The following is a 20,062-nucleotide window of genomic DNA, read 5'->3' on the forward strand; positions in this document are numbered from 1 at the left end:
TCATTTTATTCATATTCATTCCTCTGACTGAGCAAGGAGATCGATGCGGGGCTTGAACCTAGGACCCCTGGGACTCTGGCAGATGCTGAACCGACTGAGTGACCCAGGAGCCCCTATTATTACTATTTTTTAAAAGTACTCTTTAAGCCCAAGGTGGAACTTGAACTCACAACCTGGAGACCAAGAGTTGCACGCTCCCTCTTGGGGTGCCTGGGTGGCTCCGTTGTTAAGCGTCTGCCTTCGGCTCAGGTCATGATCCCAGGGTCCTGGGATCAAGCCCCGCATCAAGGCTCCCTGCTCAGTGGGAAGCCTGCTTCTCCCTCTCCTACTCCCCCTGCTGTGTTCCCTCCCTCACTGTGTCTCTGTCAAATAAATAAATAAAAATCTAAAAAAAAAAAAAAAAGGTCGCATGCTCCCCTAACTGGGCTGGCCAGACCCCTCCCCCATTTGGTGTAATGACTGATGGTAAGCTTAAGCTTTCCATCTTATTTCCTGCTTCTACTTGTTCTGTTTTCTTTCTCTAGGCTTCCTGTGGGTTATATGCATATATTTCACAACTCTATTTTTATTTCTATAGTGCTTTTGTGTGATTCTCCAGAACAGGCTGGTTTAGTGGTTGTAGCCGGTGGTACCACATATGCACACTAAGAACCAGGCTACTGATGTGGGCCTTTGACCAGTTTGAGGGAAGCACAGAAACCCGATCTCCCTTCCATCACTTTGCTCTTCCCTGTTTTTAATTTTCTTTCTTTTTCTTTTTTTTTTAAAGGTTTTGTTTATTTATTTGACAGAGATGAGAGGCAGGCAGAGAGAGAAGGGGGAAGCAGGCTCCCTGCTGAGCAGAGAGCCCGACCCGACGTGGGGTTCGATCCCAGGACCCTGGGATCATGACCTGAGCCGAAGGCAGAGGCTTAAACCCACTGAGCCACCCAGGCGCCCCTGCTTTTAATTTTCTTAAATATTTCTTATATATACACTGAAATGTTATATAGCTTTTGTTACAAACATCAAATAATTTAGAAAATTCAAGTAAGAAAGTCCACTGAATTTACCTATATTTTGACTCTTTCTACTGTTGTTTCTTGTCTCGGTGTCCCTACATTTCTTCTTCTGTCATTTTCTTTGTTTTATGAGTTTCCTCTACCTACTTTTTTTTAGCTTAAGTCATGCTAGCAACGAACTCTCTTGGTCTCCCTTCGCTTGGGGATGCCTTGATTTTCCCTCCACCATGAATATTTTGCTTGATAGAGAATTTTGGGTAGACAGTACTCCTAACATTCTGCCATCTGGCCTCCGAGGTTTCTGATGAGAAATCCAATACTGCTCCAATCGTTTTCCCTGTAAGTTAGGGGAGCATATTCTCTCGCTGCTTTCAGGATGTCTTCTTTGCCTTCAGCTGTCACAAGTTTGATTACGTGATGTCTCCAAGTGAATTTTTCATCGGTTTCTCTCAGCTTCTTGAATCTGCAGGTGTATACGTATTGCCAAGTTTAGAAGTTCTCAGTCATTATTTCTCTCAATACTTTTGGTCCTGTTGTTCCTTCTTATTCTGTCAGAATTCAGTAACAGAATATTCAACTTCTGTTAACATCCCGCAGATCCTTAAGACTTCATTTTTTTTTCTGATTTATAAAAACTCTTTTGTTCAGAATGGGTAATTTCTATTGTTCTATCTTCCAGTTCACAGATTCTTTCCTGTCCCTTCTGTTCTGTTGTTGTGCCCATCCACTGGGTTTTGTATCCTACTCTTATATTTATCAGTTTTAATAAGATGCTTAATACCCACTTCTTAGCCGAGGCTTCCTATTTTTACTTGTTTCCTTTGTGTTTGTAATTGCTCCGTGGAATATTTTTATTACGGCTGCTTTATGTTCTGTCAGATTATTTTATTTTTTTAAGTATGCTCCATGCTGGGGAGCCAAATGTGGGGCTTGAATTCACAATCGTGAGATCAAGACCTGACCTGCTGAGGTAGGAAGAAAGTCCCAGCTCACTGTGAGCTTCTCGAACACCACAAATTGGAGAGGCCTGAGGCTCCTGACAAAGATCTAGGCTCCCCACTTGGTCTTTGTTGGTGGGAGTGGGAGTGGGGCCAGTTTCTTGTGCTGTATGTGGCTACAGTAGAGCAGATACTGTCTACAAGTTCTCTGTCTTGCTAGGCTGCACCTCTCCTCATTTTCTAGCTAGAGAGAGCAGCATCTTAATTGGAGCATTTTTGTTTGTGCTACGCATTTCCAGGTTGCCGGCTTCTTCAGCTCCAAGACTGGGATGTATGAGGCAAAAAGAAAAGCCAGCCCTCTTCCCTCCCCCTTTAGGAGTCTTCTGACATTTGCTTTTATATATATCACACCCAGAGTGTTTGGTTGTTCTTTGTGGGAAGAGCAGGGAAAAGCATGTCTATTCCATCTTCCTGGAAGTGCAAGTCCAACCCTTCACTTTTGTGGATTCATTTTGATGGCAATTAGAAAGAGGAAGTCATACGATTTCACTAATTTTCCTACAATAGCCTTAAAGACATTCATAGGTTTAACTAAAAAGTAAAGTTCAACCCACGGGACTCATTTACTCTTACCTTGCTCGCTGCCATTTGTACAAATGTTAAGATTGACATATGCACAAGCAGGACCAGGCAGGGATGATCCTCTGGTGATTGTAATTTCCAGGTCAGAACCCTTTAACTGAGCACATGAGAGTATGCAACTCAGTAACTGCAGCAGTGACCACGTCACCAACCAACCCTGCAGCTACTTCCCACACTGACAGCTCGGTACGATTCTGAGCGCATATGCAATCTCACCACTGAAACAGTCAAAAGTTATGACGTTTCACCTTGTTCTCCTAAATGCAGAACAGAAAATGCAACCATCTTGTAACATGCCCCACTGAAAAGACAAATAGTGATACCCAGGCCTGCCTGTCTGTACCTTCTGTCTCCTTCTACAGAAAGGAGGAACGAGACAAGGAAGACGCGGCAGAGTCAGCGACTGAATCAGCTCCTTCCCCTGTTATAAATGACCTATTTCTGAATTATGGCCAATATCTTCCATATCTATGAATCAGATTTTCATAGTTCTATCTAAACTGTGCCAATAGGAAAAGTCAACTGTTATTTGCCTTGAACAGTCACAGAATCCACAATATTAACTTAATATTAACTTTCCTAGTTTTAGAAAAAGCAAGCCCATATAGCCCCTGTTTTCCTGGCAACCCTCATGCACCTCCGGCTACCTTCCCCACCTTCCCTTCTGTCCGCTCTGGACACTGAACCCACCCTATATTTTAGGACTGAGAATTATGCCAGTTGCTACTGGGGATAGAATATCAAGAGATTACTCCACAAACAACATAAAATATAACCTTACATCTCTTCGTAGTTCAACAAACCCAGAACTCACCTGTATTTCTTCTTGAATAAGGACTTTATCTGATGTTGGAACTGGATACGGTTTCAAGGGAGCCTTTATGGTGGCAAATATGAACTCTGTGTGGCTTTCGATAACATTATTCAGATACTTCCCTTCAGACTTTGCTTTATAATAAACTGTTATTTCATCAGTTGGGACCAGATTGCACTGAAAGCACATAGAGAAAATTTAAAAGGGAAGCACATTTGTTAGTCACAACATATGGTGTTGTTGAATAGAGCCGACAGTCCTGTGCTGAATCATTATGGGAGCATACAGGTTCCTGCCCAATCCTCTGAAACAAAGGACTGACTGTGTAGAAACCCAGTCACAAAACTCTGAACTGAGGCAGAGCTCCCAAGTATCCCATTAACCTGCTGACGTGGACTCCTGAGACCCAGAAGTACAGGTCTCAGACACCTGGCCTGAGGAGGGGAGGTGGGAGCTCCCATTCTGGTCAGGGCGAGGGAGCCTCTTAGGGTCAGGGGCGGGAGACCCTCCTTGGATGGGGAAGGGTTGAGGGGTGGGAGCTCCTGGCTCCCAGCTCCCCAGGAAGGAAGAGCCACCCCTCTGTCCAGATCCAATAATGTCTCCCTGAGCTAGATGCCCTTCCTCAGACACCCACTGTCCTCTCTGATGACCTGCGCCAGTAAGGAGGACTAACCATCCAGATGATCCTGTGGAAACCACGGGGAACTGAAAAAGGTGGACAAGGGGCACAGCTTTGCTGAAAGCTCCTGCTCAGAGAAACACAACAGCCATGTCCAGCTTAGGGTGAAAGAGTCGGGAGTGGAGGGGCCTACTTTTCCCACAAGCACAACTGAACAGACCATAAATGAGTGACTAATTATCATTACTCAATTACAATGATTTATATTACCTGCCTTTCCTGTCCTACCCAGCAACCAAAAAACTAAACAACAACAACAAAAAACCCAGACAAGCTTGTTCTTGATGTGACAACTGACCTTTTTGCGAAGTTTCTGGATGCGATTGATGACCTCCCGAGCCACTCCTTCATCCACCATTGCCTGGTCGGGAGTGACATCTAAGAGAACCAAAACCTGCAGGAGAGAACAGTGCACTGCATGACGACCGAACAAGGGGGAATGATTCTCTCAAACTCAGCACACTGTTTTTAAGTTAAATTCTGAGAAGTCTGTCATGTAGTGCTATTTATTCATCTAACTGAGCAAAGGAGTAAAACTGAACTAGTTTCGCTCCAGTTCAGGTGCTTGCGTGGAGCGATTCCTTCCGCAGGGACGGGTCCGGTGACTCCTTCCCTTCCGCGGGTGCCGCTCACAGGTGGAGGAGCCGTGTCTCCCGTGTCATTGTTCCTCGTCTGTGTGACAAGCAGTCACTGCCCTTGCAGGACGTGGGGTCAGGGCTGCAGGGCCCTTCACACTGCCAATGAGCTCACGAAGGCCCCAGAAGAGCCCCTGTTGTTCTCTTCAGCCAGGAGAGACTTTCCGGCCTTTGGTCTGTCTGATTCAACACACGGTTTCTCAGGAAACCACAACACATTTATCATGATTTACACGGTCATCTTTGTGCTGACTTCATCTACTTCCTATGCCATCTGTAGTGAAGGCTGTCAATGATGACTTAAAGGAAAGAGTGTCACACCGGCACAGTGGTGTCACTGCTAACACAGACGGAGATACGCTTGTAATTCAAGCACTAGCTATATGGACGTTTGTTTCTTTTTAAAGATTTTATTTATTTGTCAGAAAGAGAGAGAGAGAGAATGCACAAGTAGGGGAGGGTCTGAGGGACAGGGAGAAGCAGGCTCCCCATTGAGCAGGGAGCCCAATGTGGGGCTGGATGTCAGAACCCTGATATCATGACCTGAGCCAAAGGCAGACTCTTCACTGACTGAGCCACCCAGGTGTCCCAGCATGGACGTTTCTTTCTTTCTTTCTTTCTTTTTTTTTTTTAGATTTTATTTATTTATTTGACAGAGAGCGATCACAAGTAGGCAGAGCAGCAGGCAGAGAGGTGAGGGGTCGGGGGGGGGGGGAAGCAGGCTCCCTGCTGAGCAGAGAGTTGGATGCAGGGCTCGATCCCAGGACCCTGAGATCATGACCTGGGCTGAAGGCTGAGGCTTAACCCACTGAGCCACCCAAGTGCCCCAGGAGCATGGACGTTTCTGATGAAACTTTATCAGAAAGATGAACAGTTTACTCTACTTCATGAGAGCAGAACTGGAGGTGGATGGCTGGGCAGGGCCACCGCAGCCCATAGTATATGAACTGTGTCATTCATCTCAGAAAATGAGGACACTTCCTTCAGTGCCGTCCTCAGGCTGGCCGCCATCAGAGTGTTTACACACTCTCTCGCCCTCCTTTCCCAGCTTCTTCACAGGTGGCTCCTCACACAGTCTGGCCACATGGAGCTCGGCCTATGTCTCATTCAAGCCACTGCAAAAGGCTTGAGGAATTTGAGGGGGCTGGTCTTCCTCACATGGAACTTCCACAAGTGCCCCTCCCACCCTAGAGATCTTATGATCTGTCTGCCCAGAAAAGTCTGGTCAAGAGCAAAGAGAGACGCTCTGATCCATCACGACAAAAAGCACTGACCTCAGAATCCCAAACTGCTGCACATCCCCCTCCAGGATGTCCGTCCCCTGCCTGCCTCCACACCAGGCTTTGGAGAGGAATCCCTCTCTGTGCTCATTCCTACCAGACAACTTATCAGGCAGAGGAGTAAGAAGTAGCTTACTTTTCTGTCTCTATGACTGGGTCATTCCTTGAAGGGTGGGGTTATATCTTAATCATTTTGGTAGGACCCAACACTCAAGACAATTGCAAGCAGAGGTCATAAAATGTCAATTTCATATATGCTAAAGAAATGCGCATGTCGGGACACCTGGGTGACTCAGTAGGTTAAGAGCCTGCCTTTGGCTCAGTCATGATCCCAGGGTCCTGGGATTGAGTCCCACATCAGGCTCCCCACTCAGTGGGAAGTCTACTTCTCCCTCTACCCCTCCACACCCCACCCCCACCCCACCCCCACTCATGTTTTCTCTCTAATAAAGATTAAAAAAGAAAAAAAAAGAAGTGCACATATTAAGAGCATACAGTGGAGCAATTTAATAAAGCCGATCTAAAATGACACCTGGTTTACTGAGAGCAGCTGAGCTCAACACTCAGGAAAGGCAGAAGCAAATACTTTTTCCTCTTAGGTTATCTTTTGGTAAAGAAATGTTCCAGGGAAGAGAAACATACCTGGGCATCTGAGTGTGCTTCATACTGCATTGTCCCTCCTGTTGTCTGATCAAATGTGTACATGAGGCGGATGTCCTCTTCATGTAGCTCATGGCCTTCTACGACAATGGTCCCTGTCGGAGAAGCATCTGCCACTGTGAGTCAGCCCCACAGCATCCTCCTCCACATACCGCCCAGCTACAGCACATTATGCCGGTTTTTAATAAAAACTTCACAGCATCAGCTGTAGAGACTTCCAGAGATCATGTTCTCCCAACTCATATCCCTTATACTTCCCCATGCTGCCTTGAGGACAGTTAAATTGCTGCCAACGTCCACCTGTGTAAGGAAGTCCCCAGGTCCAAAGGCATGTGCCAGGAGGCGACGTATCCCCACCATAAACACAGAGCGCATGATATACTAAAGAGAGCAGGCTGCAGAGTCCAGGGGGACCCAGGCCCAACACTTACTGAATGCAGGACCCCAGTCCTCCACTATCTGCTGAGTAGGGTGAGGTGGGAATGAGGTGAACAGGGAGGTCAAGGTCTGGGTGCCAGAGCAGGCAGAGCGCATGATGGCGATGCCCGCTTTCAGGGAAGCCTGCTGCGGTCGCCCACAGTGATTTTCCGGGTATCTGAGCACTGGGCTGTCATTCTGACTATGTCACTCTGTTCCGAAAACTGTTTTGCTTTCCAATAGTGCAGAAATCCACTCAGAAAGTAGGTTTGAAGCTACAGGCCTTGGTTTCAAACCAGGATTATTTCAAGAATTTTTAAGTATTTGGGCTACCTGTTGAAACGCTTAGATTTGTGATCTGAAGTTGCATCAAAGATTTTGTTAATCTACAAATCCAGTTAAGTTAGGAATGACTCAACTTTTAGTTGCCAGGTTTGTTACATTCCATCTAAAAATGTGAGGACTTTGAGAGACATTTCTCTCAATTCCCTATAAGCAGTCATCTGATTTCTGAGTTCTTTTATCTCTGCTTATGATTTTCACCTTCACAGGGAACCCTAACAACCAAACACCTTGTACCCCAAGTTTAAGCAGTCATACCAAGACCCGAGAGGATTCTACTCGTGACAGAGCTGAGAATTCCCGGGCACCTGGAAAGTCTCGAAGGAGAGGAAGGAGGGGCTAAGTCCCCTTTCCTAACTTCCTCCTATTGTCCTAGGCTTTTCCTTCAGAGCACTTATCGAAACTACAACTGTTTCCACAAATCTTCACTGTTGGCCAGCACCATGAGGGTAAGGACATCTGTCTCACTCTTTTCTGGGTTCCCAGGGCCAGCCAAACACAAGATCTTTAAAAAGTATTTGAATTAGTCCAAAATCCAGTCTTGCCCTAAGGAACCAAACTACGAATTCTTGATGTCTTAGAGAGACATTGGTAAGTTCTGATCCAATTCTCCCTTGAACCAGGTCCAGACCTCATTGCTAAGTCCCTGTTTCAAAACCTGCTTTAATCTTTTCTGTCAAAATATACTCTAGTCTTCATTCAGAGACCTCCAAACACTATCATGCTTTTTCTCACAAGCAACATCCAATAACAGTGAACCTGATACTGGGGGTCTGTGCGCTCTCTCACTAGGGTACTTTCTAGGCTCCTATTAGCATGTGCAGACCCCAGTTCTATAAGTCATTCTACCCAGAAATCTAGCCCGAAGGAATCGACTGCACAGAACATGTACATGTGAAAATTCTCACTGCAGAACTACCGGTACCAGCGGAAGAACGGAAACAGTCTGAAGAGCCAGCAACAAGATGGGCACCCCTCAAAGGAAAACCACAGAATGGTCTGGAAGTAGCACTTTACAGACTAATGACTTAAGTAAAGTAAAAATGCAGAATAAAAAGGTGAATAAAATAAACAGAAAATATAAAAATATAGGTGTGAAAAACACGACATTTTTAACTACAGTGTGACCTCCACGCTGGGAGCCTGTGCTTCTGGGCCCGTCTGTGTTGGGATGTCTGTGCTGGGACTTCCGTGCCACGTGGACCAGCACGGAGCCGGCAATCCGTCTGCAGTCAACGGACAGGTGATGGTTCGGGGATCATCTCCTTCCCTTAACAGAATTACTTGTTTCGCAGCTCAGTGACAGCGCAAGTGAAGGAGCCCAGGTGGAAGGTGGCGCCTGGAAGGGGCAGACACCCACCGCTCGCCTGGAAGCGCTCCAGCTCCTCACTGCTCAGCTGCTTGATGGACGCCATCACTGCCCGGAAGGCTCCCTTCAGACGCTTCCCCAGGACCATGTGATCAGGCTCTGCCCTTAGGCGAATGCCATACTTGTTTTTATCTGTAGACAGCGTGACCTTTCGGACGTTCAATTCCTATATAGTTGGCAGCCAAGACGAAAAAGAAAGACGGAAATGAAAACATGTGACTCCAAAAACTTGCACACAAACATTCAAACAACATGGGTCACAACAGCCAAAAAGTGAAAGCACCCCAATGTCCATCAGCTGTGAAAGGATAAACAAAATGTGATCCATCACCCAGCAGACTACTACTTAGCACAATGAAGGACTGAGGCATGGACACAGGCTGTACCACGAATTGGACCCCTGGTGCCAAGTGAAGGAAGTCAGCCTCAAAAGACCACTTGCTATTGGGTTCCATTTATATGAACCACCCAGAACAGCCACACCCAGGGACAGAAAACTTACACCCATGGTTGCCAGGGGGTGAAGGGATCTTGAGGGCAAAAAAGGCGTGTGAACGCTCATGTGAATGAATGTGTGTGAACGTGTGTGAATGTGTGTGAACACTCACGTGAATGCTAAACACTGGGTTTCTTTCTTTCTTTCTTTCTTTTTTTTAAACACTGGGTTTCTTTTTGGGGTGATCAAAATGTTACATTTTTTTTTTTTAAAAGATTATTTATTTATTTATTTGTCATAGAGAGAGAAGCGAGAGCAAGCACAGGCAGACAGAGTGGCAGGCAGAGGCAGAAGGAGAAGCAGGCTCCCCGCCAAGCAAGGAGCCCGATGTGGGACTCGATCCCAGGACGCCAGGATGCTGGGATCATGACCTGAGCCGAAGGCAGCCGCTTAACCAACTGAGCCAGCCAGGCGTCCCAAAATGTTACAAAATTTTAATGGGTGTACAATTCTATACATAAGTTAAGAATCTTTCTTGTTCAGATCATTCAAGACAGCTGAGCAAACTACATCAACTAAAGAAGATTCTAGACTTAGAGGGGGACCTGTGTGGTGCAGCTGGGTAAGCGTCTGACTCTTAGTTTAGGCTCAGGTCATGATCGCAGGGTTGTGGGATCCACATTCAGTGTGGAGTCTTCTTAAGACTCTCTCCCACTGTCTCTCTCCCACCCTCTAAATAAAATGTTAAACAAAAACAAAACAAAACAAAAAAAAAAAGAAGAAGAAGAAACACTGGTGAAAAAACACAAGTTGAAGACTATAAACATGGTCCTCTCTAGCACAAAGCCAATGACGTGTGCATGTGTACATGCGTGTGTGTGGGTGCACACGGCCCTCCCACAGCCCAGTGGGGACGCCCCAGTGAACACCCCCAGGCAGCGCTGGATGGGCGGGAAGGGACTCAGCCAGCACCTGTGCTAGAGTTGGAGCGGCTCACACCCAATGCATGCCCACTTGTTACTTGATGATTTGAAAGAAGAGTTTTTTGGTTAGTCCTCAAAGAGTATTTGGAGAAGCAGATAAAGGTAGTGAATGATCCAATCAAGGTAAAGAAATCCACCGATCTTAGAATTGCTTTTTTTTTTTTTTTTTTAAGATTTTACTTATTTATCAGAGAGAGAGAGGGGGAGAGAGCAAGCACAGGCAGACAGAATGGCAGGCAGAGGCAGAGGGAGAAGCAGGCTCCCTGCTGAGCAAGGGGCCCGATGTGGGACTCGATCCCAGGATGCTGGGATCATGACCTGAGCCGAAGGCAGCTGCTTAAACAACGGAGCCACCCAGGCGTCCCTAGAATTGCTTTAAAAAAAAAAAAAAAAAAAAAAAAAAAAAAAAAAATTTTTTTTTTTAAAGAATTGCTTTTAAAGAATTACAATGACATTTTATTTATTTATTTGGCAGACAGAGATCAAAAGTAGGTAGAGAGGCAGGCAGAGAGAGAGGAGGAAGCAGACTCCCCGCTGAGCAGAGAGCCGAATGTGGGGCTCCATCCCAGGACCCTGGAATCATGACCTGAGGCTTTAACCCACTGAGCCACGTAGGCGCCCCTATAATGACATTTTAAAAAGGCAAAAGCACATGCTGATTCTAAGCAAAGTGCAAGATTCTGTGGACAGTTAAGTATCTGTATGTGCTGACAGACAAAAAGAAAAGGATACATGAAAGTGAGCTTTCAAAGGATACATCAAAATGAACTTCACTAACAGTACTAGTCCTAACAATCTTCTCAAAGAAAGAAATCTATTTGGATCGAAAAAGTCAAACCCGTACTCTTACCTCAATGATATACTTCTCCAAAGACTTGATCTCACGAAGAGCTTCTGGATCCTGATGGATAACCACAATTTCTTTCAAAGGATACTAGTAGGAAAGGAAAGGGACAGTTTACCGAACAGCCAGCCCTTCAAACAGCAGGAAACTAAAATGTTAAATGTCTTATCCGAATCTCAAGCTCCAGACTGACCAGGTTTAACCAGCACTAAGTCTTTCACACCCTTACTGCAGAAAAGAAAAAAAAAATTATGCCTGTACTGGAAGTGCTCTCTTTTAAGAAAATGCTCCAAAGGTGTAATTATTTGGGCCTGTGCATGTAAAATACAAACGAAGCATCAAACCTTTATCGGAATGGTTTTGCGGTCTCGAATCACTCGCCCGAGTTCAATCACAGACTGCATCCGAGAAACGGCTCTCTCCGTGTTCTTGTCAATCAGCTCCTCCCTGATGGCAGAAGTGGGCGTGAGAGGGATTCCACGAAGGGCAGACCACCCCAAATGACATGAGCTCGGAGGGAGGAAGCGGCGGCCCCTCTGCAGCCTGAGGCGCAGCCGCCACGTGAGCCTTCCCGGGCCCAGGCGGGGCTTCAGTGATACCCGATTCTCACCGAACATGGGGCAGCATGAGGTAGTGGATGCTGTGTGTATCCTTGTCCTGGACAGAAACAGGGTCGATCAGCAGCTTTAGATTCTGGTACATCAATTCGGTGAGAAAAGGCGTATAGGGGGCCTGCATGAAGACAGAGGACATCAACTGACCTCGGATGGAGAAAAAGAGCAGCTCTATGCGAGTAGACAGGACCCTACTTCCTGACCCTGGCGGGATAGAGCCCTGCACTGCAGCGGCAGTGGGTAGAGCCAGAGCCCTGAAGCACCCAGAGGAAGTCTGCAGTAACGATAGGAACCCCAACCATGACCCCATGTCCCACACCTCAGAAGCCGCATCAGTGAGCTGGGGAAATACTTCCTAGGGTGAAGGTGAGTGAGGTCAGATGAGAGGCACCAGGCACAAGACAGGTCTTGCTCGTGTGTGTTCAGGAGTGAACATGGCTCATGACCTCAGGCTGGAGTAGTAGCGACAGGACACACGTTCAGTAAAATGCCGTCTGTGACGTACTTGTGTATTAGACGCGCATTCAAGTACTTCCCCGTTACGGTGACAGGAACCCGCGTGAAGATGGGGTGTGTGCTCACAGGCGGCTGTGGCTCGGCCGTCCCGAGGCCAGCACCCTGACCCGACGTGTGCCGCAAGGGGCGGATAGGAAGAACCCAGCTCTAGAAGCAAATGTTTCTTAGGCCTTCCTGACACAGACGAGCTATGAGATTTTTGAAAGGGAACTAGGGAATTAAGCTGTTTTAAAACTCTATTTCTTTTTCTGGGGAGACCAGTACAGACCAGGGGCAACGCCAGGGCCGCAGCCAGCACCTTACCATCAGTCTGCACAGGGACAGCAGGACGCTGAACAAGGTCTCCAGGGCCGTAACACAGTCCTCCACCCCGTTTTCACCCTAGCGAAGAAGCTCGCATTAATTAGACTGTTCGAATCCAGTCGGCTGAATGAAGAAGGGCGACCCCACAGAGCACACAGCGCGCACACAGGACAGGGGAGCCGGGGCAGGAGGCCACAGCACAGCGTCCGGGGTCAGGCAGGCGGCCGCCGCGGGCCCTGCTCTCCCCACCTCTGAGCCCAGGCGTCTGAGGCCTGGAGGCTGCGTCTGCCTCCCGTGCAACACACGGCAGTGGTTACAAGCAAAAAATAGCAATTACTTTAAGACAAGATTTATTATTTAAAAAAATGTATATAATGTATATTTAGGAAATAATGACACTAATTCACTGTAGGAAAAACACAAAAGAGTATAAAAAAAAGAAAACCATAATGAAATGATAGAGACAGGTGCTGTCAACAGTGTAGAGAGCCCCTCTGTACGTGGGCGTGTTGTGTTTGATCTATTTGAACAAAAATGAAATTACTGTTTTGTGAAGGGCTTTTGTCATTCCCACATCTGGCGGCAGGTTGGCGGGCCGTGGCACGGGCACCCCCACAGTCCACGCGTGGCCTCCGGGCCTGGGACAGGACTCAGCCCACATACCCAATAGGCTGCCCGCACATAACTGACTAGAGGAAGAAGTGAAGAGACCAGAGCCACCCCCCGTGACATCGCATGTATCTGCATGACTTCCTTTTGTGTTTTAAGAGAATCTGCTCAGCTCAGTCTTGTACGGCGCTGAGACTTGCCCTCTGACAGGACACTCCTTAGTTGTCTTGAAAACATGCAAGTGGACTTCTAGAACTTACAGGTTCCTATCTATCAAATGGCGATAAATGTAGCCGACTTACAATGTAAAAAGGACAAAAGAGAAGGAGCTTCAGAAGCTGAGAGCACTTGAAAACTCTCTTCCGGCTGCCCTCCTGTTTCTCGGAGGTCACCCTCCCACACTCCGCTGCTCCGGCAGCAGCCTGCGTGCGTGCACTCACCTTCAGCCTTCTGCGGTTCATCCTGACGTACCAGTTGGTTAGGACATCCACAAACTTGACCAGGCGAGGCACCACCGTGTAGAGCCTGTAAGCTGAAAGCAGATGATCAGGCAGCAAGAACAGGTGAGCGTCTAGGGTGCAGGGAGGGCCAGACGCAAACAGCAAGCGGTCTTGCCATCCCAGGGCTGCCACGCTTGCTCAGGAGACAGGAAGAACCAGTGACAAAACCCTGGTGGCATTCCCCAAGGATGAACTTCGTGGCTGTTGGTGTATCGAGAGCATACATGACCCACCCTGTGAGTGCGTACGAGCCCCGTGGTCAGAGAGAAAGAGAAGCCCCAGACCCATGGGACACATGGGTGGCTCAGCTGGTTAAGCGTCTGCCTTCAGCTCAGGTCATGATCCCAGGGTCCTGAGATTGAGTCCTGCATCAGGCTCCTTGGTCGGTGGGGAGCCTGCTTCTCTCTCTGCCTGCTCTACCTGCTCTCCTTGCTTGTGCTCACTCACTCTCTCTCTTTACAAAGAAAGAAAGAAAGAAAGGAAGGAAGGAAAAGAAAAGAAAGAAACTCTAGACCCATGGTGGAGAGGCCACAGCGGCATGTCTGACTTCCTTCCGCTGCGCTACCCCGACCCTCCACTAAGACACCCTAGACACACAGACAGCTCTAACCAGGGGCTGAGGCCAGAGCTTCCAACTAGAGCGACTCTACCTGTGTCTGGAGACCCATTCCAGCCATCCAGCTGGACCCCAGGGGAGCTGCTCAACAATGCAGAGGCCGGCAGCCCCCCCACCCCGAGAATGTGCAGCCCAAACAGCCAGCAGAACGGGCGCCCAGGAAAGGACAAAGACATGAAGGCCCCCAAGAATTCTGAGGGCAAGCGGGAGGGTGACGGTGCTCAGTCCGTCTATTTTAAGGTAAGGGCCTATTTTCTGGATTTTCCCATTCACTTCCCTGTAACTGATATTCTCGGTTGCACAAAAACAAACACCAAAACCAAGAATAAGACCAACAAGTATAAGAAACACAACTTATATTAATGAAAGAGTTCAGTGACCGTTAAGAGGCCTCTGGTCCAAACTGCCAGGGTGAGAAGCTGCCACTGGCAGAGGGCGGCTCACGAGGACCAGAACTGAGGTGCCAGCGGCCACTCGCTCCGAGAGGTAACGTGGCAATCAGAGCCCTAGCCTGAAGGAAGGAGGTCATTTCTATGGCTCGCCACGCCCCCCACCTTCTAGGAGGCCGGGGTTCCCTGTGCTCAGGTGTTGTCCCTGGAGGGCACACAGAACCCTCACAGCTTGGGTGTGCCGTGCGTAGCAGCAACACTGTGGCTGCCGGGCTCCCTAATGGAACTGCAGACTCTCCAGACTCAGAACCTTATCCAGGAGGGGCCAAGGGTACGAAGCCAGCAGGCTGTGGCACTGGGGCACTAGAGCAGTCGGCCACGGAAACAACCACTGCCAGACCTTTCGTTTTCAAGGAGACAGACCCCAGCTGGCATGCATGCACTCAGGACATGGCTTGGCTCTGCTGTCCCCAGGCCCATTTTCAACAGTTCATGTCACTCAGGAGGGATGGGGACAAGGCTGTGAGCAGGTGTCCTGGGCTGCGTGGTGAGCTCTGCTCGCAAGCTCATGTCCCTCTGCACCTACATCAATTCGTCCAGCAGTCACGTGATCCTTCTGATGCGAGTTCGACGGGTGGGGGCAGGCTTCAGGATGCCTGTGGGAATTCCTGGACTCAACATCCTCTTGTGCCAAGGGCTGAGGCACCAAGATTCCAGGAAGGCCATGTGCCTGCATGACTGCATCGCCTGGGGCAGGATGGTTAACCTTGACAGGGGACATCTGCCCACCAACTTTGTCGCACCCATGTCAGGTATCCTACTTCAGTAGTTTCTGGAATTCCCCCCAGACTTAGTTTGTTCTGTCTCCAACCTTGAGGAAACCAACATAACCTATGTCTCCAACCTGTGTCCAAGACACAGCTGATTGTTATAGGTAACAAATATGGGGGAAACATCCACCTTATTACTATTTTTCTGTATTTCCTTATTTTTCTAAACATGGACTACTTATTTAATAGACTAAAAAACACATGCTAACAAGCACTCCTTGAGCATCTCCTGTCTGCCAGCTACTCTCTGCACACAATCTCTGTCTGAGCCTTGTAACAACACCAGCAGGGACTTTTCAGAGAAAGAAACCGAGGCCTGAGGACTTCGGGCAGCGCCCACCAGAGGGAACAGGTGGTGGAGGCGGGTTTGAACCGTGGAAGGCCGCGTGGTGTCTGTGGCCGGTGGGGTGAGGCTGAGCTGACCCCAGGCCTCTGAGCAGCATGAGTCTACAAGTCTTAACAAAATCATATTTGAGGGGTCAGGATTTATCTAGTGTTCGTATCTCTAAAATGTTTATAAAACACCCTCTGTGTTTCTTAAAAAACACAGTTAAGTATCGAAAGGGTAATCAGAAAAAGAACTCTTATTTCCATTTCCATTTACCTGCCATTTCAGTCTCGAAGAACCCAACCAGCGACTGCATGAAGGACAGGACCCACCGGTCTGTGATGTTGGCACTTTCTTTAACTGTGTTCTCGTTGTAGAGGAATTCCGTTTCTTCCTCCTGCGAAGTGACAAGTACTAAAACATTCAGCATGCTTAGGGAAAATTACTGTACAGAAACAAACTCTTTAAACCGCTTAAACTGTGGGGCGCCTGGGTGGCTCAGTCGTTAAGCACCTGCCTTCAGCTCAAGTCATGATCCCAGGGTCCTGGGATTGAGCCCTGCACTGGGCTCCCTGCTCAGCAAAGAGCCTACTTCCTCCTTTCCCACTCACCCTGCTTGTGTTTCCTCTCTCGCTGTATCTCTCTCTGTCAAATAAATAAATAAAATCTAAAAACAAACAAACAAAAAACCCACTTAAACTGAAGTGGCCCACAACAGCCATCCACAAAACTCCAGATCAAGTGGCAATTTAAATTACTGATTCTCAGCAGTATTTTCCAAATAAGTTCTAAACTTGGGATGTAAGGTACTCAGTTAATGAATTATATTTTTGACTACTCTGAACAGAATTTAGGAAAAAATTATTCCTTTGTACCAAAAATGATTATGAGTTGAGAAATATTCCAAACTCTTGTAAGTGTAGGATTTAGTTACTTCGGATCCAATGAAGGAAAGCGAGTAGAGCTGGCTAGGGCTGGACGACTGTCTACAGACTGAACATGAGCATTAGGAACTAACATCTCTGCTTAAATTGTCCATTTTAACTAGAATGCTCTGTACCCCCTCGCCCCCCCGGTTTGCAAAACTGCCCTTGTGCTGAAGGTCCACTCCACCTGTCCCCCCTCATGCAGCAGCAACACTGGCTGGCGGGGCAATGGCTGTGCTGACTCCAGCCCTGATCTGAGAGCCTGACGGTAGAGCCGGCGTCTGATGGCCAAGCCCATGTGGGCCCCGTGGTGCTCTGGTGTCCCACAGCAGCAGAGGCCTGGGGAGAGCGCCTGCCCTCCTCAGCTCACAGGGAGAAGCCCACATGGGAGACAAGCCAGAGGTGGCAGCATGGGAATAGCCAGCCTGCCCGAGGGGGACGCTCACAGCTCACACCTCCAGCCCATTTCCAGAAAGCATCAACGTTGTACGATGAGTCAACAGTAACAGCCACAGTGATTGTACTGTAAGCTGTTGGACATAAAAGATGAGGGGTACTGGAGTCTGACCCCAAATGGAGCCCTGGGAGCACAGCCAGGCACAAGGTTTTCAGATGGTGCCTCCCTGGCCAGCAGGCACTTCCACATGTGCCATCCTGCTCCCCCCTCTAAAGGCCCAGTGCAAAGTCTCTCACTTCCGAGTCTGGACCTCGATGTCTCACTGAGCACTGCCTGCAGCAGCCTTTACCAGGTGTCCCCTCCCTGGGAGTGGCGGGCTCTTCACCCCCACCGCCACCAGCCTTGGTTCCATGAGGGGAGGGCCACGGGGAGTGGATGCACCTCCCAGGCAGCTCTTCTACAGGGGAGGCCCCAGTGTCTCCTGAGGCCAGCGGAGTCCGCCCAGCACCTTCACGAAGCGCCCCCAAGCAATGGCCCCGAGTCCCACCCACAGGGACTGCTGGCAGCGCTACCCACGCTCTGGAGCAGACCCAGCTCAACCCAGCCTGTCGGGCCCCCACCCCCACCTTCTGTAGCCTCAGGACGTTCTGGATGAAGAAGCGGTAGGCGTTGTACCAAGGGAGCAGCACATCCTTCAAGACATCACGCACACCCTCCTCCTTAAATCGAAGGTTTTCTGCTCTCACCACAGGGGAGTTGATCAGATACAGTCTGGGTGAGAAAGAATGTTACATGGAAAAGGAATATACAAATTAATACAAGTATTCTTACTAGACATGCTGACACTGCAAACAGCATTTTTTATACAAAAGGCAAGAATTAAGAGATATATAAAAGACCTAAGAATACTCTTCTCAGGTTAATTTAAAACTGACAAAGCTGTTTGTGCAAGAGACCTGGCGAATAACAAAGGCGAGACATAACCCCAGACCAAAATATGGCACTTGACCAACCTAGAAGCACGCCCCGTGCCAGTGTTGGTGTGGGCCTCGGGCAGCGGGGCCTCCTCCCCCGACACCCTGCACAGGCTCCCCCGACACCCTGCACAGGCACTGGAGTTCACAAAAGGATCCGCCGCAAGTGCTCTGCCAGCACGCAGGGGCTTCCAGAGGGAAGAGGCCAGGGACGTCACTAAACATGCTCAGGACAGCCCCCATAGCAGAGAATGATCTGGCTTGGTTGTCAGCAGTGCCGAGGGGCAGGCTAACCACTAACTGGGGGGTAGGACTCCCCATTAAATGTTCCTCGGTTCAGCCCCTGGATGCGGTCTCCGTGGCTGCAGCAGGAGATGCAGGATGTGACCACTGTGGCTCCTTTCCACCCCGACACCTAATGGGCATGACAAGGACTAACATTTCAAGCACTGGCTCACATTTCTCTCAAAGTTCTTCAGTACGCATTTTCATTTGCCCTAGCATAAATAATCCTCAGATGGCTCTTCCGAGCTGTAAGCACAGAAACGAAATAAATGGCCAACGAGATGAAGAGCCAGGCAAGGGAGTGAGGCTGAAACCCCAGCGGCCAGCCTGGGGGCAACACAGGTTCCGGATCCTAAAACCTCTTGTTCCTGAGAAATATTCTTATTCCTGAGAAATATTCTTATTCCTAAGAAGCTGCCTTGAGGGTTTGAAGCCAACACCACACTGATTTAACTGTCCCCGTAACAGAGATAAAGTCTGAAATAGCTAATTATGAACTAAATCAAAGGAACATGATTAACAGAACGAGCGAAGCCTACGTAAAAAGGCCATTATGCACAGGGCAGAGCACTGGCTTGTACCTGAGGGCGTCGGCACCATATTTATGGATGATTGAAAGTGGATCCGGATAATTCTTTTTTCGTTTGCTCATTTTTTGACCATCACTTGAAAAACAAAAGGGAGACGCCAATTAAGTAAGTCACCGTCACAGCTTATCTTTACAAAAGCGACAGGTTACCTGCAAAATGGAAGACAGAAATGCAAGTGGGATAAGGGCACGGGTGGCTATTAGCACCTGTGAACTTCCTTCTGAATTCCACAGCGAAGTCAGCAGAGAGGCTAAGAACATAGGCTCAGCATTTATTCCAAAGGACTGGAAATGTGTATTGATGCAAAAACCTGTAATGGAAGCTCCCAGCTCTATTCACAGTCAGCGGCCACTGGAAATAACCCCATGTCCTTCCCCAGGTGAGGGGCGCAGCGGTGGTCACCTGCACCACAGGGCACTGCTCAGCCATCGGGAGGAAGGGACTGAGGACACACCCGTCCTGGGAGATCTCCAGGGTCCCACTGAGGGGAAAAGCCAGTCTCTAAGGTCACAAGTGGTGTGACTGCATTCACGCTACATGCTTGAAATGACAGAGTTCACAGAGATGGGAGAGATGAGTGGTTGTCAGGGGCTGCAGCTGAGCACGGGAGCGTGGGGCGTGACAGAAGAACGGAGGGGTCCTGCGCTGTTGAAAGCGCCAAGCACCTTGACTGTGCTGGTGGACAGGGACCTACACGTGTAGTGTGTGTGTGCAGCTGTACACAGCAGCACACAAGTATGCATAACGTGCAGAGTCTGAGGAGAGCAGGGGCCCTATCAGCGGCTGGCTGTGGTGGTGTTCGGGGGAAGCTGGGCAAGCACATAAGAGCTCTCTGCTACAATTTCACAACTGCATGCAAATCTACAATTCAACAAAATTTTCAATTAAAGAAAAAAAAAACAATGGGGCGCCTGGGTGGCTCAGTGGGTTAAAGCCTCTGCCTTCGGCTCAGGTCTTGATACCAGGGTCCTGGGATCAAGCCCCGCATCGGGCTCTCTGCTCTGCAGGGAGCCTGCTTCCTCCTCTCTCTCTGCCTGCCAAATAAATAAATAAAATCTTAAAAAAACAAAAAAGCAGACTGTCGAGCCAGCTTCCTTGGGTATAAAACATGAAGTTACCATCATTTGCTGTGTGACTTTGAGCAA

At 48.5% G+C, this 20,062-nt stretch overlaps 1 protein-coding gene across 3 annotated transcripts in view; it reads right to left on the minus strand.

The window, feature by feature from the left end:
- Positions 1 to 20,062, minus strand: part of IARS1 (isoleucyl-tRNA synthetase 1) — a 69,089-nt gene that overhangs the window by 8,383 nt on the left and 40,644 nt on the right. For all 3 annotated transcript variants that reach the window (XM_044266028.1, XM_044266027.1, XM_044266026.1), the window contains exons 18-30: positions 18,909 to 18,992; positions 17,695 to 17,839; positions 16,022 to 16,142; positions 13,523 to 13,614; positions 12,474 to 12,551; positions 11,651 to 11,772; positions 11,385 to 11,487; positions 11,047 to 11,130; positions 8,769 to 8,943; positions 6,632 to 6,744; positions 4,373 to 4,468; positions 3,396 to 3,572; positions 2,573 to 2,678 (exon numbers count right to left, since the gene is read on the minus strand). In XM_044266028.1, the coding sequence (XP_044121963.1) occupies positions 2,573 to 2,678; positions 3,396 to 3,572; positions 4,373 to 4,468; positions 6,632 to 6,744; positions 8,769 to 8,943; positions 11,047 to 11,130; positions 11,385 to 11,487; positions 11,651 to 11,772; positions 12,474 to 12,551; positions 13,523 to 13,614; positions 16,022 to 16,142; positions 17,695 to 17,839; positions 18,909 to 18,992 (1,496 nt within the window). The remainder of the gene's footprint in view (positions 1 to 2,572; positions 2,679 to 3,395; positions 3,573 to 4,372; positions 4,469 to 6,631; positions 6,745 to 8,768; positions 8,944 to 11,046; positions 11,131 to 11,384; positions 11,488 to 11,650; positions 11,773 to 12,473; positions 12,552 to 13,522; positions 13,615 to 16,021; positions 16,143 to 17,694; positions 17,840 to 18,908; positions 18,993 to 20,062) is intronic.

Source organism: Neovison vison, chromosome 9 (genome assembly GCF_020171115.1).
Source record: "Neovison vison isolate M4711 chromosome 9, ASM_NN_V1, whole genome shotgun sequence".
Lineage (NCBI taxonomy): Eukaryota > Metazoa > Chordata > Mammalia > Carnivora > Mustelidae > Neogale > Neogale vison.